This window comes from Mytilus californianus, unplaced genomic scaffold, assembly GCF_021869535.1.
Source record: "Mytilus californianus isolate M0D057914Y unplaced genomic scaffold, xbMytCali1.0.p SCAF_5, whole genome shotgun sequence".
Classification (NCBI taxonomy): domain Eukaryota; kingdom Metazoa; phylum Mollusca; class Bivalvia; order Mytilida; family Mytilidae; genus Mytilus; species Mytilus californianus.
The window spans coordinates 62774908-62799721 of record NW_026262701.1 but is presented as its reverse complement, the minus strand read 5'-3'; the positions used below and the strand labels follow the sequence as shown (position 1 = coordinate 62799721).

The window sequence follows — 24814 nt, the reverse complement described above, 5'->3', positions numbered from 1 at the left end:
GTCGTTGGTTCATGTCTCGACTCATATTTGATATTTTGTAAATTGTCTTGTTATGTATAATTAGGCTGTTAGTTTTTTCGTTTGAATTGTTCACACTTTTCATGTCGGGCCTTTTATAGACGACTTTACAGTATCAGGTTTTTGTCATTGTTGAAGGCCTTACGATTGTCTACAAAAAGCATTTGTCTACATGACGGCAAAAAGCTCTACAGAGCTTATGTTTGTAGTATTTCATGTAACCCGACTTAAAATAAATTTTTCTTATCTTATCTTATCTTATCTATAATTGCTTAGATCCACTTCATATTTGAACTCCGTTGGATAGTTGCCTTATTAGCATTCATATTCCATCTCTTTCATTTATATATTATATACGTGACTTCTAAACTCGTGTTTTCCTGAACAAGCATGAAATAATTTTCACTGGGCGTTAAAATTAGCAACAAACAATCAATCAATTTAAACTTGTGTTAAATAAGGGGAAAACCATTTGATATTTATTTATTTGTTGGGGTGGGGGACAGAAGGATTTCATATATGAATATGGTTGCCTCAATTTTTCCCAAATTAAGTTAAGAGGGGGGGGGGGGTAGGGGGTCAGTGAAAAAAACTATATGAATTAAGTTTTTTTTATCCTACATTGAACTTTTGATGTCGTCCCTAATGTGCAAAAAAATAGATAAGGGGCGGAACCAAACCTATAGAAAACATAATAAAGAAATGATGAAATATACAGAATACGTTGATTGACTTTTGGTTGCCTTATGTCCAACCAATGGCAAATATGTCACGCATGTTTAGAACAAATATAATAGAGATCAAAGGATAAAGAATAGAGTGAAATGGTAAAAACTAAAAGATATAGAATTATAGAAACGATCTTTGATCTGAAACCCCTACCCTCACACACACACCATAACCATTACTGCCAATACTCGCATATATACATCTCTATACAAATATCTAAATTTGAACCTACTCCCCCCCTCTAGACACCGAGGTTTTGGATCCGCCCCTGTTAAATGTGTCTAATTATATACATTGTGTACGGGTCTAGATAATAGCTAAACGTACAATCATATAATTTGTTGGATACCTAATTATATTATATAATGTGTCACAAAATAAACTTGTATACCCCCCTCCCCAATGCAGTATTGAAAAGTAAATCATTTAAAAGTCCTGAAGATAAAATATGTTTTGAAATATGCCCTGCATACTTATTTATGCAAAGACATATAGTAATTATTGAACTACTGTGGGGCTTGAAAAAAAATCTATTTAAGGGATTCGGAGACGAGAACAGTAAAAAAAAAGCTCAGCAACGAACCCTAAATGTAAAATGATTTGCAGCATAAGACATGAGAGCACATATTATAGATACTATTAAATATGAAGTTCACGCCTCATATAGTGAAGTCCTATGTCATAGGACTATTGTTGTAACATGGGTTAGTAACTGGTTCCAATTTATCATGAATTGTATTTATTAAAGAATTAGTTCCGGAGTATAACAGCTTATGTCTCTACTTGTGGGTTTCTGGTTCTTCTGTCGTAATTAGGTGATTTTTTTTCTACATGTAGTAAAACAGAGGGGGCTAGCTTAGTCCAAATAATTGTAACGTCCTGGATGCTTTTTATTCTTTTTTCATGTGTGCCTTCCTGCAACGTCTCTGATGATCAAGAAAAGTAAAAAATGATATAGCACTAAAGAACGTCATGATTACATGTATCTGGACTTAGAAGGGGGAGGGGGGCTAGCTATGTATTTTTTTTTTATTTCAATGTGTAGACTGTAGGAGAGTTTCTTCAGAAAAGGTTTTTATTGGAGGTGTTTTTGCCATGCACGCGGGCATCTGTTTCTATCCATGAACAAGTTGTGTGTCAAATTAATTATTATTACTTGTCATTCGCATTTTTGCTCGTCCTGGCCATTATTGGCATTAACAGCCAGTGCACGAACTCGCACGAACGCCAAATTTAGTTAGAGGGGCGATGATGATGGGAGTTTTAATCGACCTTGACTTGCTACACAGGGGCGATATTCTGACGCGTTCTTTAATTCTTTGTCACTCAAGTTTAGAAAGAAAGAGGAGAAATCCAAACAATTACCGACCAATCACAAACGTTGTTGCAAATTTGACCTTATGACGTCAAAGAATTTCCCATAATGCAATTATTGCATATAAATAAAAAACTACTATACCAATTGAATAAAAAATATTGCATTCAAATGACATTTTATACCAATTGAATAAAAAATATTGCATTTGAACGAAAATTATACCATTTGAATGAAAAATTATACCATTTGAATGAAAAATTATACCATCTGAATAAAAAATATTGCATTTAAATGAAAAAATATACCATTCAAATAAAAAAATATTGCATTTAAATGAAGAAATATACCAATTAAATAAGAAATATTGCATTTAAATGAAAAATATCAAATTTTTGCAACCAATACCATGCCATAAGATGTCCCATTTTCCTTTTTTGTCGCAAAATTACGTCGCAGTGTATTTTTAACCCTATCCCTATCAGGTATTTTAGACATTTACTTATCGAAAAGACACATGAATACTAGTAGTGCATTCGCGCAAAAGTTCATGCAAAGGCCATGTTGGACTCATATGAAAGATAATTGATTGAATATTCCAGAAAATTAAATTTTAAGACAATTCGTCTTTTTTGTGGTCACGTGGTATCTTTCTAAAGTAACGTTACTTACGGGAAAAATGAGAAAAAATACGAAATCCATGAGGGGGAGGGGGTCGTGTAGAGATATATTGTTGAGCTAATAGGGTATGGTTTTGGTGGAAAAGCAATGGCCCAAGTCTGTTGGAGGCAGACAAGTTACCATATTGGTATAGAAAGAGGAATTACGTACTATATGCTTTGAAATATCGATGCCCGTAACATCCAAAATCCAGTAGCTATGGAGAAAAAGGAGGGGTTGCAAATGGGCACACACAATTCTTTTAAAAACAGACGTAACTATTTCTTAATCTGAAATTTTCATGCATTTGGTTTTCTTTTTGAAATTGAAAGTAAAGTTAAATTAAGTTACATATTATTCGATATACAACATAGGAAATAATTTCTTCACCTCCGGCTATGACATTTGAACACGCGATCTTCCTGCGGGTTGGTTTAGCCTACTGCTGCACAACTCGGATCCTTGAAAAAAACGAAATTTAAGAAGTAAAGTCTACTACTCAAGGAGTTAGAAAAAATAATAAGAACATATTAATCCAGTTTGTTTTCTGTTAGAAATCATGTGTTAAGATTATATATGTGTGTTGCCATTAATTATAAAAATTTCGAACTAAAAATTTAAACATATTTTCATTCACTTTCATAATTTCAATCTCATAGAAAATTTAGGCAATTTTAATATACAATAAGAAAGAAACACAAATAAAGATCATACGTATGTTTCACTTCTGTATATTAATGTTATATAATATAAACTAAGTGCATCGATTTCTATTTTCTCACTAAACATTCATTTCTTAATTTTATAATAAATTTATTGATTTATCAAGTTCTTTAAACTTTAAACAATTTTAGTAATGAAATCCCGTATAAAGTTACTGAATAAAATGTTTTCTAAGTATTTCCAATCCTAAAACATGTTATTTCCCCACGTCAAATTATCTCCTCTTATCGATACTGATTTTATAACATGTGTACTTCAAAAATATGACTCAAAACATGTTATCATTTGTAAATAATAAATATTTAACAACCACTCCTAAGCTTATTAAGCATACACTGTCAATACCAGTAAATTTATTCTGTATTAACAATTCTAGGAAGTCAATTACTATACATCCCTCGATCAGTAAGGCGAGAGTTGACACCACTATCGCATTGCAAATATTTATAAATCTTTATAAACTAAAGCTGTCTGACAGTCATGGCCGATTACAATAACCGTATGCTTCCTATAAATAACATTTGTAGTTCAAAAATTTACTTCTCTCATAGTAATAAAGTACTATCGTCGCAGGCGAGACAAAAATACATTTAAAAGATGTTGCACAAATGATACATTTCCCCCAATTTTCACCTGTAACTGCTTACAAAATTTCAGCAATCAACCTTAATCTTTAATATCAATAATCTTTAAATGTAAATACGTTGATGCATGTTGACTATTCATAAAGTTAACATGTAAAGTTGAAACTTGTAACACCAATTCACCCATTACAATTTAGAAAAGTAGCCCTAATCTGACAAAATAGTGCCTTTGATGTTGTTTACTTTAACTAGCAAATAAATTTTACATGAATGTAATTTTTTTTCTGATTAAGACATATGCTTTGATCATTTTGAGCCCACATTTACTTGTGCATGAGCTTGCAGCACAATTTAAGGGTAGTTGTGCTAAATAGTATTCTAATGAAGTTTTCAGTAACCCAACAGGCTATTTTAAGTAGCAGAGCGCTTCCCCAACATCATGTGTCACTACAAGACTTTAAACATTGGTTGAAAAATTGGAATTTAGAGAGTTGATACAGGTATAATTCTGGATATATATAATTTTAATGAAGTTAAAGTTAACATGTTTAAAGTGAAATATTAAACGATCTGGAAAATTTAAAAATTTGGTTGAATATATAGGAATTTTGAACTGATGGTGAACCAAAAACATAAGAAAACAATTGAGATTTTTTTTCTTTACTGATCATGTGAAATACAGGTAGCCACATTTCAACATTTTTGGCAAAAAAGCCCCATATTATAACAGCATGTTTATTATGTTATTTTATGGTCTATTGGACGAATTTTGTTGTTTGTGTGTAACAATGCCAGGGTAGGAAACCTACGTCACATACGTGGCGTTTCGTATAAACACAAATAGTATCCAAAATACCAACTTGACTGTAAGTTGTTTCAATTTTCTTTGAGTACAATGTAATCGAATAATTCATTGCTCGTTTTTTTTAACACTTCAACACAATTGTCCGTTCAGGAACGTTATCGGTGACACTGGCAGCCTAAGTAAGTAAGTGAATCTTCATTCTTGGCTGTAAATATTCTATGGGGAACGATTTGTCACCTTATAACTGGTTCATTTTTTTCCTTTTTTCCGTTTTAAACAGATTTGTTGTATTCTATTATGAGTTTGTCAGTCATTGTGTCCTATGCATCATTTTCTGTAATTATGCTTAGTATAAAGTACTTCAGATTGTTTTTTTGGTCCTTTTCAAAATTTTCCAAGAACTGACAAGATAAATTTCAGCATCTATATTTAACTGTAAGTATTTTAAAGTTACGTAAGGCAAACTCCGAGTTCTACCATTTGCACCTCCCCCTTGAAAAACCTTTTGAATCATACACAAATCCAATAAGAAAAACATTCCCAAACTTCCAACGCAATTTTTTTCAACGGTTTTGTTACAGAATCATTTGTTTTATTTTTGAGTAGGTAGAAATCCCAAACATTTTCTGCAGGAAATCCCAATACATAACTTTAAATTGAGAATATATGAAAATAAGGAGATGTGGTATGATTGCCAATGAGACAACTATCCACAAAAGTGGATGTAAGCAATTATAGGCAAGCGTATGGCCATCAACAATGAGAAAAACCCCATACCGTATAGTCGGCTATAAAAGGTCCCGACATGAAAAATATGAAACGATTCAATTGAGAAAGCTAACGGCCTAATTTATAACAAAACAATTTACGAAAAACAAATATGACAGACATGAACCAACAACACCCACTGAACTACAGGCCCCTGACTTGGGACAGGTACATAAAGAATGTGGCTGGGTTAAACATGTTTGTGAGGGCTCAACCCTCCCCTAACCTGGGACAGTGGTGTTACAGCACAACATAAGAACAAACTAAAAAATTCAGTTGAAAAGGGCTTAACTCATCAGATCGATACAAAGAAGAAAAACATCTAACAAAAACGCAGACTGGACGTGGTAGGGTATATATAAATCCATAACAAAAAAAGACATATATGAGAGTGCTCGCAGTTACTGACAGCTAGTTCAAAGCCAATAACAACTAATAAAAAAAATCATTTATCTAAGACTTATATATCAATCATTACACATCCAACATCCAATGGATTTGGTGTAAAGACGTCATTAACAGTCGGAGAAACCCATGCTAAAATAAAGGTATCGACAGGTTGTAGTACCGTGAAAAGATATGATTATTTTATTTCACCAATGACTACCAACTTATGAAATGTTCTTCTGTATACTGTATGCTAATAATATAACATAAAATTGAGCATATATATACAAAACTTACAGTTTAACATGAGATCAATATCATTTTATAGTTGATAATCTTAAATCAAATTGGTATCGGCTTTATACTATAGAGACAACTACATATGTAGCAAAAAATGAAACAATCGATATTTGTGATAAAAAAATATGCTATTAAGAAATGAAAACACAGTCGATATTTTTATTTACAAAACTCAAAGATGTTAAACTGTGTTTATCTTTAGACTTATTCATTTGTAATGTATGTAGCACGCAAACTCTAAAAAACAATCTGTTAATTGAATGTATCAAATTTAAAGACAGCTCTGTGTTTAGAAGAGAAAAACAAAATTTTATTATCATACTAGCCATTTATTTAATTATTATTTTTACAAATCGATTTGTATCTCGGATGTTATCACCCCCGGTTTTTTGGTGGGGTTCCTGTTGCTCAGTCTTAAGTTTTCTATGTTGTGTTTTGCATACTGTTGTTTGTCTTTTGGTCTTTTTCCGTTTTTGCCATGGCGTTGTCAGTTTATTTTCGACTTATGAGTTTGAATGTCCCTTTTGTATCTTTTGCCTATATTTTGAATTTTCACGCTAGTATGGACAAAAGAGAGACAATTCTTATACCATCACTGTACATGTATTTGGAGGGGCCTGGGTTTGTTAATTGTTGGTAATGATTGTTTAAACGGAAACAAAGGGACCTGGAAGGAGGAAATTTACAGACTTCACAACGTTAATTTCACACAATTGGATACGTCTTTGCATCTAAGTACCGAGTATGAATATTTATTTCGTCCAAGATTTCGAGAAAAATAGTTCGAAAAATTAAGTTTACAAAAGTGCGTACAAGATAAATTTTGAAATTAACGTGGAGTAATTTTTTTTTCTTTTTAGAGTATTTATGCTAATGCGAGAACATCATGTACAATTGAAACTGTATCTTTTTCAGTTTGAGCCACGCCATTGCCAGAAAATTCGACAAATACGATCTTTTAGTATTATATTTTGCCCTACTATATTACTCTCAATTCTTATTGGTATTGACCATGTGTAGAAAAGTCAATTTTATAAGAACTACATTACAACTATATACGTTGAATTTAGAACCAAGAACTCTCCATTATCTGGTAAATGATGCAAACTTGATGTTAACCTTGGAACCAGATTACAATATTTTTTGGTTGTTTCTTTTTCCGTTTTGGGTTGGGTGTTTCTTTTATTTTTTTTTTTTTTTTTTTTTATGTTGTTTTTTTTAGGGGGGAGGGGATATTAGGAATATGTCTTTATGAAAGTTTCGTTACAGATGGGCTAGATTTATTGCAGAGAAGAATCCAGCATTAGGTATGGTACTTAGAAAAGCGATAAAAGCCTACAGAAACTTAGACCTGTAAGTGAAATATAGCAAATTTAATCTAAAGAAAGAAACATAATTATTAATCTCGTTTATTGTCAGTTCATGGACAGCTTGCCTGTTCAATCACTTCTAAAATTGCAAGAACAAACAGTTGAAAAAAAACTCACCAAAAATACCAGGCTTAAATTTGGTTACCCCAGACATTATATAATTTTTTTTGTTTACATAACTCATTACACAAGATACACGATTCGTCTATAGAAAATTCATCAGTTATCATTAGGTAATTTCATAAGCAGATGTTAAGATTTAGATGTATCAATTTTATAATTCAGCCCTTAAGGATCATTAAGAGAGTTAAACTTTATACTGGCATAAAAATACGGATATTTTGTTATTGAAATTTACTGTTACGAACATTTGGAAATTATCTCAAATTAATACGTCTCCCTCTTGCTCTGATTCCTTATCTGACTTTGGGTATACTTTTTTGTCATTTTTGGTTTTATCAACTCTTAAACTTTTAAAAAGGTTATGGCCTCGAGCATCACTGAAGAGACATTTATTGTCGAACGAAATGCGCACCTGTTGCGGTAAACTTAATGCGGTAAATGTTATTATCTCACTTTATTGGAAGCTTATGAAAAGGACACTTTTTTCACTCTAGTGACTTTTGGCTTGTCGCCGGACTTGACACATAGGTATTCCAATTTGATTTATTATACTTCATGTCAAAATGCCAGATTTTGATTGGTTGATAGAAGGGAGACAATTTACTCGATCCCATGGCAAATACTCTATTACCCTTCACGGAGACGCTTGAGATCAAGTGTGCGCTTTAATAAATACAGTTATTGTTATGCACCAGACGTCGTAGTTTTTTACTTTGAATTTGAAATTAAAGCAATAATAACAGAACATTCAGTATAATAAATTAAATAACACATAGTTGAGAGGGTGATAGAGCAGATTGTTACCCCTCGAAAAGACATTGTCAACCTTGGCTTCGCCTCAGTTGACAATGTTTTCTCGGGGTAACAATCTGCTCTATCACCCTCTCGGCTATGTGTTATTTATATAATGTTACAATAATTATATCTGAAATTGATTCACATAATTGCAAATGCATAGACATATGATAAATGTACGTAAAAACGTTTTTGGAACTATATTTGATATTTCAGTTGTTGGTAAAACTGTGCAAATCAATGAAAAGGCAAATCCTTACAAAAATAAATCCAGTCAGTACGAACATTTTTCATACATACTTGGCTTTCAAATGGTTTTGGTTCGGACGTTCTGATGAAAGTAAATCCCGAAAAGCGCTTCGATCGCGCGAATTTTTTAGAAGTGTTATTATCATTTAATAGAACTGGATTGATACCACTGCATGTTTGTACCCAAAGTCAACATCAAATCAGGAGTCAGTGCTTCGGTACTGGTATGAATTATAATAAACTTTTTTTTTTTAAATTCACAGTTGAAAAATTTGGAAATTATCACGGAATTAAGGTTCCAACACCCTCAGGCAAAATGATCTTATATTTTGGCTATTCTTTCTATGTTCTTTTGGGTCCTTTTGGTCATCGCGTATTCGAGTATTTATACATTCTTGAATTTCAAATGGGTTTAAGTGATCCTAAAAATAAACTTTTGAAATCTATATACAGTGCACTAAACTGATTTTCCATTACTGTATTGATGAAATACTACAATATAAGTCGAAACAATACAAATTTCACAAACTTACACATGTGCTTTAACATCATTGAAGAAATCGCATAGCTCCACTAACATGAAAGAAAGAAGTCCTTAGACAGTCAACACTGACTTGAGGAATAGCCAATGGAAATGGCGTAACACATTACAGGAAAGGCCAACCAAAGTAACGTCTTTTTCGAATCACTTATTCAAATCACACTTCGTTCAGTGTGACATAAGACATATCCCTTCATGCAGGAAATAGATATTACGCTTTTTGTAAACAAGAGGCTCTCAAGAGCCTGAATCGCTCACCTGTATTTCAGAGGAGAAGATTTTTAAATGTTAGCAAACTTGATGAACAAATTGTGTAAAATTGTCTTTAAAGGGTAATAACTCCTTAAGGGGTCAATTGACAATTATGGTCATATTAACTTTTTTGTAGATCTTACTTTGCTGAACATTATTGCTGCTTACAGTTTATATATATCTATAATAATATTCAAAATAATAACAAAAAACTGAAAAATTTTGTTAAAACTACCAATTCGGTGGCAGCAACCCAACAATGGGTTGTTCGATTCGTCTGAAAATTTCAGAGCTGACAGATCTTGACCAATTGAACAATTTTACTTCATGTCAGATTTGCTCTAAAAGCTTTAGTTTTTGAGATATAAGCCAAAAACTGCATTTGATTCCTATGTTCTATTTCTAGCCATGGCGGCCATGTTTGTCGATGGATCAAAACTTCGGATACAATTTATAAACTAGATAACCTAAGGAACATTTAGTTAAAGTTTGAAGGTATTTGGCCCAGTAGTTTCAGAGGAGAAAATTTTTGAAATAGTTTACGACGACAGACGACGACGACAGACGACGGACGACGACGGACGCCAAGTGATGGCATAAGCTCACATGGGGCCCTTCGGGCCCCGGTGAGCTAAAAAAGGCACATGTTTTACATGAAAATATTGCGTTTGTCAAATCTTATTCCATTCTGAAGCATACTAAAAATCTTGAAAGCGTGTCGGAAAATACGCCAAGTACTAACATTGAACTATGGTAACGTCGTAGCCATAACGCTGTATTGTAAGACGTTCTTGTATAGATTTCATAACTATCAAGACAATTAAAGACAAATCCTTCTAATCACAGGTCTGCCAATACTCTCTTCTTTTAATTTTATTTTCACTTAATGCTAATAGAAAAAATGAGGTCAGCGACCTCGTTTTCAATTTGAAACGCCATTTTTTTTCATGGAATTTATAATCGAGACTTGTCGTTATTATCAGTGTAATATTCTATAAAAAGTCAGTATCACATCATTTTGAAAAAAAATTGTCTGTTTGTAAATCTTGTTGTTAGTAGAAATTATATTATTGATATCATCATATTATGAGGGACAAATGGTAACGATAACTTTCCACAATAATTTTCCCGCCTTTTTAATGGTAAAATATGTATAGAAAAAAAATCCAGTTTAAAAAAAAATGACCAATATTTTCTCGATGAGAATTCAATAGAATATGCATTGTTTGTTATGAAACAAAATAAGAAAATAAAAACGTAGGGTGACTGGTCACGGTATCGGGAAAAGAGATATTACAAAAAAGGCGTTAAAAATTTGAATTGGCGGGAATTCATTGCGACAATTCTGAAAGCAACGTTGAAAAACGTCAGGCCGAATCGGCGATGTTTTCACGGGTTATGGACAATTCAAATCCCGTTATTTGCTGCTTTGTTGTTTGTTTCTTTTTAATTACACTTAATGAACATTCATTTTTAATATACACATGATGGTAGTTAGTTTTTAGCACAGACACGTATTCTGAACTTGAGTGGTGGATCGAAAACAATGCGTTCACATGGTTGTACGAATATCTCGATGAAAATTCGACTTAGTTGAAAAGAATGATTGTATATGTTTTGAACAGAAATTCCTTTTTAAACAACGAGGGAATTCTTTATATAATTATGTGACCAGCGATGTATAAGTAATTTTTTTTATGAATATTTATGATACAGACAATAACAGGATATCAAGAATGTCTTAGACTTTGTATTAATAATATGCTAAATTACATGTAACATGGAATCTGTAGTTAATATGCTTACGTTGTATTGAAAAAATAACGCTCTATTCAATTTTGAATCTTCTACAGACGAATTTTTCCAGCCTTTTTTTTTTTTTAATGTGCCAGGCAATATACAGATACACTATTGGAAGATAATTCTTCCAAATATGTTATGAGCTTGTTCAATATCGCAAATTTAGCATGTTTTCGTAAAATTTTGCATCAAAGCAAATATAATTCAGATAAAGTATATATATCTGAAAAACAAGACAGAGCTTCGCTTTCGATAATTTTAAATTTTGGTTTAAAATGTCCTTCCTTTTCGTCATTTTGACGATAATTACTTAAAATTAACCGAAATCTAACATAATCTCCGTTTTAGGTCATCTGTAAGCATTTATGATTTGATTACTTGTTTAGAAATACGCCGCAATGTTGCTAGAGCCTCTGTCAGTCTATCACCCACTTTTCTTTTCATAGACTTCAATAGCTCATAAAAAGGTCATTACCAAAATTTAAGCAGATTCCCGCCATTTAAAAAAAATCAAATGTCGCAAAAAGGATTTCCAGGTAACCTATCAATATTTTTAGCTTATTTTGTTCCTTTACTAATGCTCTTCTGACTTATAATATCAATTTTAAATTCTAGATCTTTTTAATTTCACCTAACTACATCCTCAAGCTATCATACAGAGAATATCAATAAAAATAAGATTTTTTAAATGACCCTACCGTTAACCCCTCTTTTCTTTCAAATACACTCTTTCTTGCAAAAGGATTTTTGTTTATATGCATTCCTATTTAAGTCTTCATTCCAACAACTTCTGAACAAAGACACGTTTATGTTTTATACACACAAATTGTGAAAATGAAACAGCCTGGACTTAAGATTTGTCTTAAGTGCAGCCTTAGACTTACTAGTTTTTAAGAAATTGATCACTGGTACCTAAAAAAACCATTTCACAAGCATTCAAACTCAGCAAATCGGAACAAAATGGTTAAATAAAAAACACAGTGTTACAAGACTATATGTTTACCTCTATAGATGTACTTTATTTTACATATATGCGTCGTTGGTTAACTGAATTGTTGGCGTTAATCCGAAATATATTATATGCGTGTAGAAATGCAAGCACCATACACATTCAAAATACTTCAGTGGAGTTTTCAATATTCATACATATACCAACTGCTAAATATACCTTGAATTTAGATCACGGAATTGATGATTTACTTTATTGATTATTTGTTGAGAAGAATTAATTAAAGACATACTATAGAGAATGCCGTTTAAGAATATAGTAGTTCATACAAGTATGAAGTAAAGGAAATTATTATTGACAACCACAGGCAATTGTCTTTGAAAAAAAATAACCTATATACTTTAATATAACACAAGGTACCTAACTCACATATTTGAGAAATGTCATCCGATCGCGAACTTCTGTTATATTTCGATTCTGCGGTTATCTATCCCTCTGAAACTTGTTATGTCGTAAATCTACATTAAATTATTTACAAAATGATGTGTAACACGCCTATTTCTATTGTCGGAATCATTCGTAACAGGCCTTCGAAGTATGTCAACCTTTATTATTTCGTCTTCTCACAGCCGATTGGAAATAATAGTCTCACAGTGAGAAAAGTATTTCCCAAAAACCTGTTAGTTTTTCCGAGGCTCTGAATAAAACTTATCATTCATATAGTAAATTTGTAAAAGATACCGTGAAAAAAAATATAATAAGCGTTATCTGAGGTGTGTCTAATGAGTTACGAGTTTCTACTTTTAACTCAAACTTTCCCATTCCATCAATGTCATTCAGACTCTCTGGACTTTATATATATAATGTGATAACTCCAAAAAAACATTTATTTTTAGCAATAAGAGAGGGGAAATATACCAAAGGGACAATTATAATTAATCATTCACTGCGAGACTATTATTTCCAATCGGCTGTGAGAAGACGAAATAATTACGGTTGACATACTTCGAAGGCCTGTTACGAATGACTCCGACAATAGAAATAGGCGTGTTATACACCATTTTGTAGATAATGTAATGTAGATTTACGACATATCAAGTTTCAGTGGGATAGACAACCGCAGAATCGAAATATAACGGAAGTTCGCGACCGGGTGATATTTCTCAAATATGTGAGTTAGGTACCTTGTGTTATATTTATCAATTATGGACTTTTGACGAGGTCAATACGTTATATATGGACCTGTTCAGATTATATTGACTGAGGACGAAGTCCGAGTGTCAATATAATCTAACAGGTCCATATATAACGTATTGACTGAGTGAAAGTCCTTAATTTATATATTACATATGTAAATAATGTATTAGAAAAATGGACTTCAATGTTCTTTGTGGTTTTTTTTAATTTTATTTTGCAAGATTTTTAACATGCTATTGAAAATATTAATAAATAAGATTAGATATAGGAAGATGTGGTATGAGTGCCAATGAGACAACTCTCCATCCAAGTTACAATTTATAAAAGTAAACCATTATAGGTCAAGGTACGGCCTGCAACACGGAGCATTGGCTCACACCGAACAGCAAGCTATAAAGGGCCCCCAAAAAATTACTAGTGTAAAACCATTCAAACGGAAAAACCAACGGTCTAATCTATATAAAAACGAGAAACGAGAAACACGTATGAACTACATAAACAGACGACAACTACTGTAATCAGATTCCTGACTTAGGACAGGTGCAAACATTTGCAGCGGGATTAAACGTTTTAATGGTACCAAACCTTCTCCCTTTTCTGAAACAATAGTATAACATCACAACATAGAAAAACACACTATAAAATATCAATTGGAAGGCTTAACTCAATCAAAAAACGTAAATTAACACACAATGAACGAATAAATTTGACCTGTGACACCTGAATGCAAATACACAGTTAATAAAGATTACAAGGGATAAATAATTAAAGTCAAACGTAAATAAACAGGTTTAAACAAAGTTAAAGTATGATATCACTGTGAAATATCAAACAATTTTTAGAAAATCAACACTTTTGAGGAAACCTGCGTCATATTAACTTGTTTTAATGTAAACAAAAACACAAATTTTTTTTTCTGTTTAGAACAAATAAGAATTCAAATGGAACTCATTTCAGTTTACTTGCAAATTTTCTTTTCGTAATCTGCGGCGCTTCCGCCATGATTGTTATGTGTGACGGCACAGATTTTTAATATTGACCGTCAATATACGTATTAATAAATAGAAACATAGCGTCCGTCAATATACTTAAAAATAGAAACAAGGCTTCAGATACATGAAATATTATTTGAAACACGTGATCATAATATCCAATGAAAACAGGAGAATGCTTCACCATATGTAATATTAAAGTATATAGGTAAAAAAAAATTCAGAGACAGGTGCCTGTGTTGACAACATAATAATGGTGTGCTTGTATGTGCGCATAAACAATAGAGGGATTTGTCTTTAAACGTATTTTGCAATCATAACGTATTTTACTGAGATTCCACAACAAAGCGTCTGGTGTTAATCATTGACACTGATTGGTCGCAAAAGACAAGAACAATGTTGCGCTGAATTTCCTTCTCTAAACAACCATAATTTTTTACCATAAGAGAAATCAGTCTATCAACTCTTGAGAATTAGATATCGTTTGATATCAAGCGATATCCAATTTTCACTCGTTATGTAGCTTATAATTATTACCCATGATATTTAGCAATATTATATTTTCAGGCAGTCATCTCTTTTCTATTACTTAATGGCTTCGGATGCAGGATTGGAGGTAGCCTCCTTTAATAGTGCATACCTGTGCGAGAGCAGTCAGGTAAGGGATGTTAACAACGTGTATGCAGTCTTTTCTTGGGGGAGACATAAAATTATGTTGTAAATCATTTCTTGCAAATGGGTTAAGATACTATTCACTACACAATTTTTACAATAGTTCATTAAACATTATTATTAATTTAGATTTTGTTGGTTCATCATCACACAGATGTACAATTCATCAACATTCATATGTTAGTCCACTCAAAAGAACTGCATAATAATTTTGCAAAGTGACCTGTTTAAGTTCGACTGTCATTTACATTCTAGAATGATCCGTCAGTGGCCTCCAATATGTTGGTGGGTCAAAGCTGTTATTCTACAAACGCCTTAATCGGCACATCATGAAAGCCACGATATTTCCTAGTTAGCCAATACTTCATTCAGTCGTACCAGAACAAAAATGGCTTCCCCCACATGAAAGTTTTAGTGGTGTAAAAGAACAATCTTTAGAATTATACCCAGCGGGAGAATCGGGAAAGATTTTTGATTAAGGAACTTAACATTCTTCATGTAAATGGAAAAAAAAAACAGAACTAAAGCTGGGTTTTTTGGTTGCATATATATTCGATCATTGTTAAAGATATTTGTAATACTTTATTTTTTTTAGTGCAAACTAGGGTTCCGATATTTTTTATTTTGATAATTGATGGTTGCGTGAACATACTTACAGAAAGCCGATAGTTTCCTTTTTTTTTAAATTTAGGCTAAATGTGTGCTACAATCCTGCTAAACCTTTAAGTGTATTTTACTTGCGAAACTCGAGCTGAACTGATTTATTAATAAATCATGTTCTCCCAAACTAAGGTATCAATCAGTGCACATCCAACGGATTTAGTGTAAAGACGTCAAAAACAGTCCGAGAAACGTATGACCTTATGCAATGCCATAAACATTATCGACAGGATGTTGGATCATGAATACTCATAACTGTACATATATAGCATTATATATTTAGCTTTGTTTTAATTTTTCAATAACAAAATCTATGTTATTACTGATAAAAACAACATTCAAAGATTTTACTGCTGTGTTAAATTGATAATAAGAATAACTTATTCAAAGGACCAATGAGTCAGGAATCATATCTATACTTTCGGGCATTATAAACATCATCACCGTAAAAAGTAGAATGTGATGTCGATTTTTAATTCTACAGGTACAACCAAACTTCCTAACCAAATCTTTCTATATGTGAATGAATTTTGTAAAGGTTTTTATTAATTTGTAGTAACGAAATATCTGGCTTAATGATTTTCCCGTCAAACATAAATTACGTTCATTGGAATATAAAACGCGACTACAAAACACGGGCATAGCAAACAGGTCGTGAAATATACACACTGTAAGAAAGTAGCAAAGGAATACAACCGTCCAAAAAGGGAAAATTAACAATAGGAAAGGAATAATCGTCTCCTTAATTCTACACTACTAGTATACAAGGAAACAAACCGAAAAGTACAAGCAACCAATAACATAACATAGAAACTACCTATTATTTCGTATACGTATAAAAACAAAAGTAGAAATTTAAAAAATTTGCATACAAGCTATTTTTCACCTAGTCAATGCAAATATGTAATAAAAATATACCTTCATGTGCTACTTTAAGAGATAAATGGGGTCGAAATTTTAGACATTTACTCAAAATTTCGTTTTTTGGAACATTTCTATCCTTTGGATAGACATACATAGCTTTTTTGTTTCAAAAGATAAACACAATAGGATTTTTTTTAAAACATTTGGAAAATCTCTTTTACATAAGTATGCTCTAAATTTGTATAACAATTCTTTGGAAATAATTAATTTTTATCAAGTTTCAGGATTTTAGGAAAAAAACGGAATTTTTTGCTGTATACTTATCTTATTTTAAAAAATCTCATCGGTGACTTTTTCATAAAAATTGGTACAAATAATCTCCATACCTAATCAATCCTAATGTCATTTTAAGAAAGAGGAGTCCATGAACTCGTTTTCAAGTTATGTAAGTCTGAATGATAAAAATCAGTCGAAAAATGCATCTTTTCCCGATATGTCGCAGTTTGACGTCGCGAAAAATTACATTTTACGTTGGCAACGTCATTACCTCCCCTGTAACTGTATCGTATGCCCTTAGAGGTTCAAGATAACTTTGTTGGAAAAAGGACTAAAATATCGTCCTTCATTATAAACAAAGTGGAAAGAATATCTTCAGGTCATTAAAGATGCTCTGTTTATCTTATAAATTTGTTGTGAACGAAAGAAAAATTACACTTAATTTGCATTTGAAAAAATGTACGAGTATTGTGGAAATTCTAAAATAACATTTAAATAAAATGCTTCGCTGAGCGCAGCCTGATACAACCGCAGAGGTCGAACCCTGAACAGTTTGGGCAAGTTTGGACACAATATTCAAGCTTGATACTGTCTGAATTTGGATTGTGATAAAATTTTTGACATAATATAGGTTTCTGACACAAAATAAATGTGGTCAAAGATCTTAAAAATTTGAAATTGGACATTTAATTTACCTAGAATGGTCGGATATCCAAAATCTAACAACATGGTTAGATTCAGCATATAAAAAAACACCAAAAATTTAATTTCAGTTGAAATCAAACAAAGTTTAATTTTAGACCCTTCAAACCTTAATATGAACTAATTTGAAAACAGGGCCCAAAATAAAAAATTCAAATGCACAATAAGATTCAGCATATCATACAGCCGCAATAATTCAGTTTTTGATGAAATCAAACAAAGTTTAATTTTTGACCCTTTTGACCTCAATGTAGACCAATTTAAAAATGGGGCCCAATATCCAAAATAGTAATACAAGGTTAGAACCCCAAAAATTAAAGACTTTAAATTAATCCCATTGAAATTGGTTAAAAGATTTGTATTTATTTTCAATTGAAAATTTCTTGCTATTGCGCAATACTGTGCTATTGAAGATTTCTCGCTATTGAGCAATATCACAGCGCAATACTTTGCTATTGCGCAATACTTTTTTAATAAAAAAAATCCCCCCAAACCTTTTGAACCCCCCCCCCCCCCCTTTGGAGTAATTACCCCCAATCTCAATCCCAGCCTTCCCTTTGTGGTATGGAACCTTGTAGTACAATTTTAGAGCGATCCATACACTTAAACACAAGTTATTGTCTGGAAACTAGAAAAATGATTGTTTTTGGCCCCATTTTTGTCCCTAATTCCTGAACGTTTGGGGCAATTACCCCCAAACTCAATCGCAGCCTTCCCTTTGTGATATGGAACCTGGTGGTACAATTTCAGAGAGATCCATACACTTACACACAAGTTATTGTCCGGACTACAAAAATGCTTGTTTTTGGCCCCTTTAAGGCCCCTAATTCCTAAACTGTTGGTACAATAACCCCCAAAATCAATCCCAACCTTCCTTTTGTGATATTGAACCTTCTGGTAAAATTTCATAGAAATCCATGTACTTTAACTAAAGTTATTGTCCGGAAACCAAATGTGTCTTCGGACGACGACGACGCTGACGCCGACGACGACTTGATAGCATAAAACGAACAAAAAAAAATTTGCGGTCGTATAAAAATAATTCAGAAATTGATAAAAGGACTGATAATAAGTCATTTTTCATGATAATAGATAAACTTCAAGTCCTTGAGAAGCATTTCGTATTTGAACCGGTCGTCAAAACAGCCAACAATGTTGTGATGGTATGACATAAATGTTGTGGTGATATGACATAAATGTTGTGGTGGTATGACATAAATGTTGTGGTGGTATGACGTAAATACTACATGGAAGATCTTACGATTTATAAATTCTTCTACTTTCAAGGTCATGTGCTCCACTGAGGTAACCAGAAGCTTTGTTTTGAGTGAATACAAAATAATATTCTTGAACTTGTTGGACAAAAGCGCAACGTTGTGTATTTGTGAAAGTTGTGTATTTGTATTTATATTTTTGTTTACAACAGGTCATTGTGACCTACGAAAATCTTCGAAGATCGTCTCGATGGTTAATTAGATGACGTTTATCTTAAAATACACACGAAATGTTGATACATTGTAACGAGTCCATGCATTGTTATTATTTTCTTTATGACTTTTTGTAATTTGGATAGACGTATTAGTATGTTATAAATAAAATATGGGATTTTGAGTCGAACCGGTGAACATGAATTTGACTAACTAATGCCCCTTTAATGAGAATTAATACCAACAAAATCGAAATGCATGCGATGATAAAAGAATAAGACATATCAATAGCAAAATGTAAAATAACAAAAATACCGAACTCTTAGGAAAATCCAAGACGGAAAGTCCGTAATCAAATGGCAAAATCAAAAGCTCTAACACATCAAACGAATGGATAACAACTGTCATATTCCTGACTTGGTACAAGCATTTTCTTATGTAGTAAATGGTGGATTAAACCTGGTTTTATAGCTAACTAAACCTCTAACTCAGCTGGTGTGCGAAAAAAACAAACAGTCTTATAGGAACGATGCATTATACAGAAGCCGAACTAGTAATCAATTTCAGGCTAAGCCAGTAATTGTGAACACTTTAATTTTAGAATGCCTTCAATTATGGCATAGTCACCTAAACCAATACATGATGACGATCGTAAATCTTTGTAATGATGAAATCAATTACAACATACTCAAATTCTAGAGGGAGCAGTTTATATGACAGCAAATGCTTTCTCCAGTGAAAGTTTAATATTGCTTAATGATGCATAATATGTTTAATATCTATCATAATGTATATTATTTCATTTAAATATTGTATTATGGAAAATATGCAAAAACTTCTATCAACGCATCGTAACTTATGATAAAGTAACTTTTATAGGATGGAATGGCAACAGTTATAGAGAAAGATTGTCAATGGAGAAATTATAACTTATCAACTATGAGAGAGAAACAATTTGTTCATGCTTATTGTAAGTACTTGCATCTTCATCATTCCGATATAGTAGTAAAATGATAGGTTGTTTGTGTGACTTGTATACAGAATGGGAACAGTAAGTATATGCCTAAACAAATATATCATAAAAAAGATTACGCTGTATCGCTATTTGATGGAATATGATTAAATTTCTAAAGAAAATCAACTGAATTAACTTTTGGTTTGAATATTGACGGACATATGCAAATCTGTTTCTAAGAGGCCCAAATAATTCTGTTATTAAAACAAATTCTGCTAAGTACAGATTGGTTGCAATAATTATGGACATTGCTAACCATAGGCTATTTGTACCAGTGAAAAAAACTTGGAAGATGAGGAAAAACGTAGTTTTTTCATGCAGAATTTGCTAATAAGAGTTTGGATGCCGTCAATATTAGCAATATTTTCAATCAAAAATGTGTGCAGAAAACAACACATGATTACTTCAAAGATATAACTATACCTGTCATTTAATTTACCCCCACCAAACATATTGCTTTCGTCATTTTCAACCACAAAAGGGTATTATAGACCTTTACCATCAGAGATGTAAATTCAAACCTCCCGATTGTTCAGGTGCATCATCACATACAAATATTGTACAGCTGGTCATGTTATGACTTGACATCACAAGCAATGAACAATTTAAAGAGCTGTTAGGCCCAAAATATCGAATTCCCAAGTCAATACAACTGGAAGAAGAATTTCAGGTTACTAATGGATGCATTTGAGAACTATGACATAAAATGGGTAAAAAAAAACTCCTCAAAGATAAACTTATCATAGATAACATATAAATATAATTGGTAAAAAAATATATATACGCCAGATGAGCGTTTCGTCTACAAAAAACTCATCAGTGAAGCTCGAATAAAAAAAAAGTTAAGAAGACCAAATAATGTATGAAGTTGAAGAGCATCGAGGACCTAAATTTGCGAAAGGTTTTGCAAAATACAGTAAAACTTGACACTTTATCTGAATGGATCAAACTGTTTGGTCATGCATTCCTAAGCGCATTCAAAATCTACTATGTACAATACGGTTTTGATTTCTGGACATTTTTAGAAATCCGAATGTTGTCGATGCTTTATTCTCTCCTCACAACAAATATGTTGTTGTTCCAGGAGACAGAGCCCCAAACAATATTATTTTTGTATGCAAAACCTATTATTTGTAATATCTTACTAAAGAATTTGAAATATTTTGAAATTCACAGCAACTAGGGATCCCGCATATATCAGTCACGAAATTGGAGATTTTAGAAACTCACAAATTCGTCCTTTTCTCCTTTGATATTAACATAAAAATGACGTTGAAAAAGTCCAATCTTTAAACTAAATACTTAAGGTAGCTGGGGGTGTATTCCTCCATCTTGGATTTTGAAATAGCAGATAACAATCTGTCTAGATCTTTAATGCAATGTGCAAATTTCGAGAGTAGTATGTAATGCATATATGTAAGACTTTTCATGTTAATATAGAAATTATGCGTTTTATTATATGTTACTGCTGTATTTTTCAAAATACATAACTTTTTGTTGGATTCATTTTTTTTCAACTTTTCCACATAAGGGGAGATAACTCAGATAAAGTAACTTTTATAATAGAATGTGTTGTGAATTTACCTATTTTATAATGTTACAGTAGCAAGAAAACGAGTCTGGTGATCCCATTTTTTCTTTTCCTTATCTGAAAGCATATTATTAGAGCTATCTTCTATCTTAAAATTCTTTGGTGCAGTTTTCTTTTTATCACACAAAATTGGGGTTTCCATGCATAATCTATACATAATCTGACAATTTTTCACAACCTGTAGCCTGAAAAAAAGCCCGGTGACCCATACTTTTAATGATATTTTTGAAATAAGCATGATATAAACTACATTTTGACAAATTATTAAAATAATCTATGGATTTTAATTAAGACCCCCCATCTACCTTAAACTTGTAAAGAACGATATTTAGCCGGATCGTCAAATTTTTCAACTATTTGTGCACCACTACCGGCCGACTTGTTTTTGCACTTGTATGACGCAGAATTCATACCAAACCTTCCCATCTTACAAACTTGAAGTCCTTTAATTTCACTTTCAAATATATTTATGATGTTCTGTCAGTCATTGATCCTAGTTTTATGAGTGCTTACATCTCATATATCATAGTGAACTTAAGATAATTAAGGATACTATCGAAAATGGAAGGTTTGCTTCTTATCTTGATCTTTACTCGATGTTGACAATAATGGATTACTTAAAACTAGAATCTATGACACACGAGATAATTCAACTTTCCAATTGTCAATTTCCCATTTCTGAGCAGTAACATACCTTCTGTTCCATCTTATGGCGTTTACATATCTCAGTTAGTTCGATACGCTCGTGCAAGTACACACTATACGAACTTCATTAACATGTGTGTGCTTCTTACACAAAAAATGCTCTAATAGAGTTACTAGGAAGAACGACTGAAAGCAACACTACAAATGTTTTACGATCACCATCACGAATTGATTACGATGTGTCGTTGTCTCAACTCATTAGCGACATGATTTTGTGGTCTTCGATATCTATATAACAGTAAAGTCGTCTGATCTGTAATTTTACCGAGTGTGTCCTTTTCTCGATTTTTACATTTTAACTGAGCGAGAATTCGCATGTTTTTTACCTTGATTTGTTTCTTCCTAATCGACTTACGATATTTTAACGGTTAACTACTTTCGCCCTAATCTAAAAACGTTAATTATCGGTTTTTTTTTAAAGTGATCAAAGGACCGTCATTACTAGTCCTATTACAGGTTACAACCAAATATAAAGCACTAAAGAATGAAGGGTGCAGTTTTGTGTTCGAGGTATTTCGGCAAAAAGTTGCTGCTATCACGTAGCACATATTTCACACAACCGTACTAAGAGAATTTTAATTCCGCTGATCACTTCATGTTTCAAAGAACATGCTTTTCTATTCTGTAACTCTTTGAGTACCTTTGATATCATACAATTGTTGAATGTAGAACTCCTCCTAACAGTTGTAAACAAGCGAAAAACATGAAAACGATTGAAAATAATTAGAATAGCTTCCTTCACAATTTATAGTCTGAATAACTTTTCGGCCTAGAATAAAGTATGACACCAACTACTCGCAGACAACAGGAATACAGTCGCAAAAGGAGCATTCAATTAAATATCCAGTCTCGATTTCCAACATATACGTAATGCAGTTCCGGAAACCAGATATCATTAATATAGGCAACAGTACAATGTTCAAAAAGAAATAGAACACATATAACAATAAATATGGTTGGACACAAAATAAACAATAAATCGCAATTTAGACGCCTTTGAGAACACAAGTCCGCATTCTAAAAAAATTTTAATTGAGAATTGTTTTTTATTCAAACAAATAATATGACGTTGAAAATTAATACAGAGGGTTTTTAAAAAAGCAAACATGTTATTCTTTTGGAAAAAATGAAATATAACACTTTATAAATTTCATGCTTCCAAAGCGCTATCTGGATTTACCTTCATCGGGAACGTCAAAAGCCGATATTTGAAAACCGAAACAGTTGAAGAGCTATATGACCAAAACGGACATAAAAATAGCCAAATCCATCTAAGGTCAACTTTGCCTGAGGGAGTTGAAACCTCAGTTTCTTAATAATTTCTCAATTAATAAACGACAATTTTAGACTGGTTTTGTTATAAATCATGTCAGCACGGAAGTCCTGACTACTGAGCTGATGATACCCTCGGGGACTGATAGTCCACCAGGAGCGGTATCGACCCAGTGCTGTAACACTTTATAAATCTCATGCATCGGAAGAATTGAATATTACAAACCAATTTCATAAAAAGGCATCATTGATTCACCTTTTCTGTTACATATCATTATTTGAAATGATAAAATAAATGTCAGTCTCTCCCGTCCGTCTAAGTGATAGCATTTTGAGATTTGATTCTTTGGACTTTGATGAGAAGAGAACCCGTAGTCGATTAATACACAGCAAGCGTACCTGTCCTAATACCTAATAAAAGGAAACATCATCAATATTCTATCAATCTTTTGCAACTGTAGAAAAGGACATTGCCATCTCTTTGGTCAGTAATTATCGAACTATGAATTTATTCTTCGTCCGATGGTCTTCTCTGGGTATTTCAAGACAATCAACAGTTATTTTCTGTTACAAAACTGTTCTGGTAATACCGTTGAAAAGTCACATTTATTCGACAAAGTTACTGACAAAATCGTTATAATAACAGTAAAAAGTTCTTATTTTTGACTAACCACATATAAAGTTTTATAGTTTTTATCATTTGTAGTTGTAATTCTATTTTTTTTTATTTTCTATTCGTATGTAAAAGTAAAGATAATTAATCACCCAGTTCATTTATAAGATTTTAGTTTAAAGCAACTATATGTACACGATTTATTTGTTTTACAGTTTGATTAAGAAGAAATACCGACATAGCTAGATAATACAATTAATTATCTAATTACTAACACAATTCTATATTAATATTCTTGTAATTGTTATAAAATACATCAAATGACATAGTTACAAACCTGATCTTGAACTGTATCAAATGTTTAAAAATTTACCTGGGACGTCACTTTTGTGGCGTTCATCCAGTCGTGTGAAAGACAGTTCGTGGTTCTGTTGTGCTGTTTTTGTGTGCTGTCCTATGT

General features: G+C 32.3%; 1 protein-coding gene across 1 annotated transcript in view; it reads left to right on the top strand.

The window, feature by feature from the left end:
• The window catches only part of LOC127701138 (protein sel-1 homolog 3-like), a 247608-nt gene that overhangs the window by 203998 nt on the left and 18796 nt on the right, over positions 1-24814 (top strand). The window contains exons 17-19 of the mRNA XM_052204939.1: positions 7559-7642; positions 15125-15215; positions 20038-20128. Of these exons, the coding sequence (XP_052060899.1) occupies positions 7559-7642; positions 15125-15215; positions 20038-20128 (266 nt within the window). The remainder of the gene's footprint in view (positions 1-7558; positions 7643-15124; positions 15216-20037; positions 20129-24814) is intronic.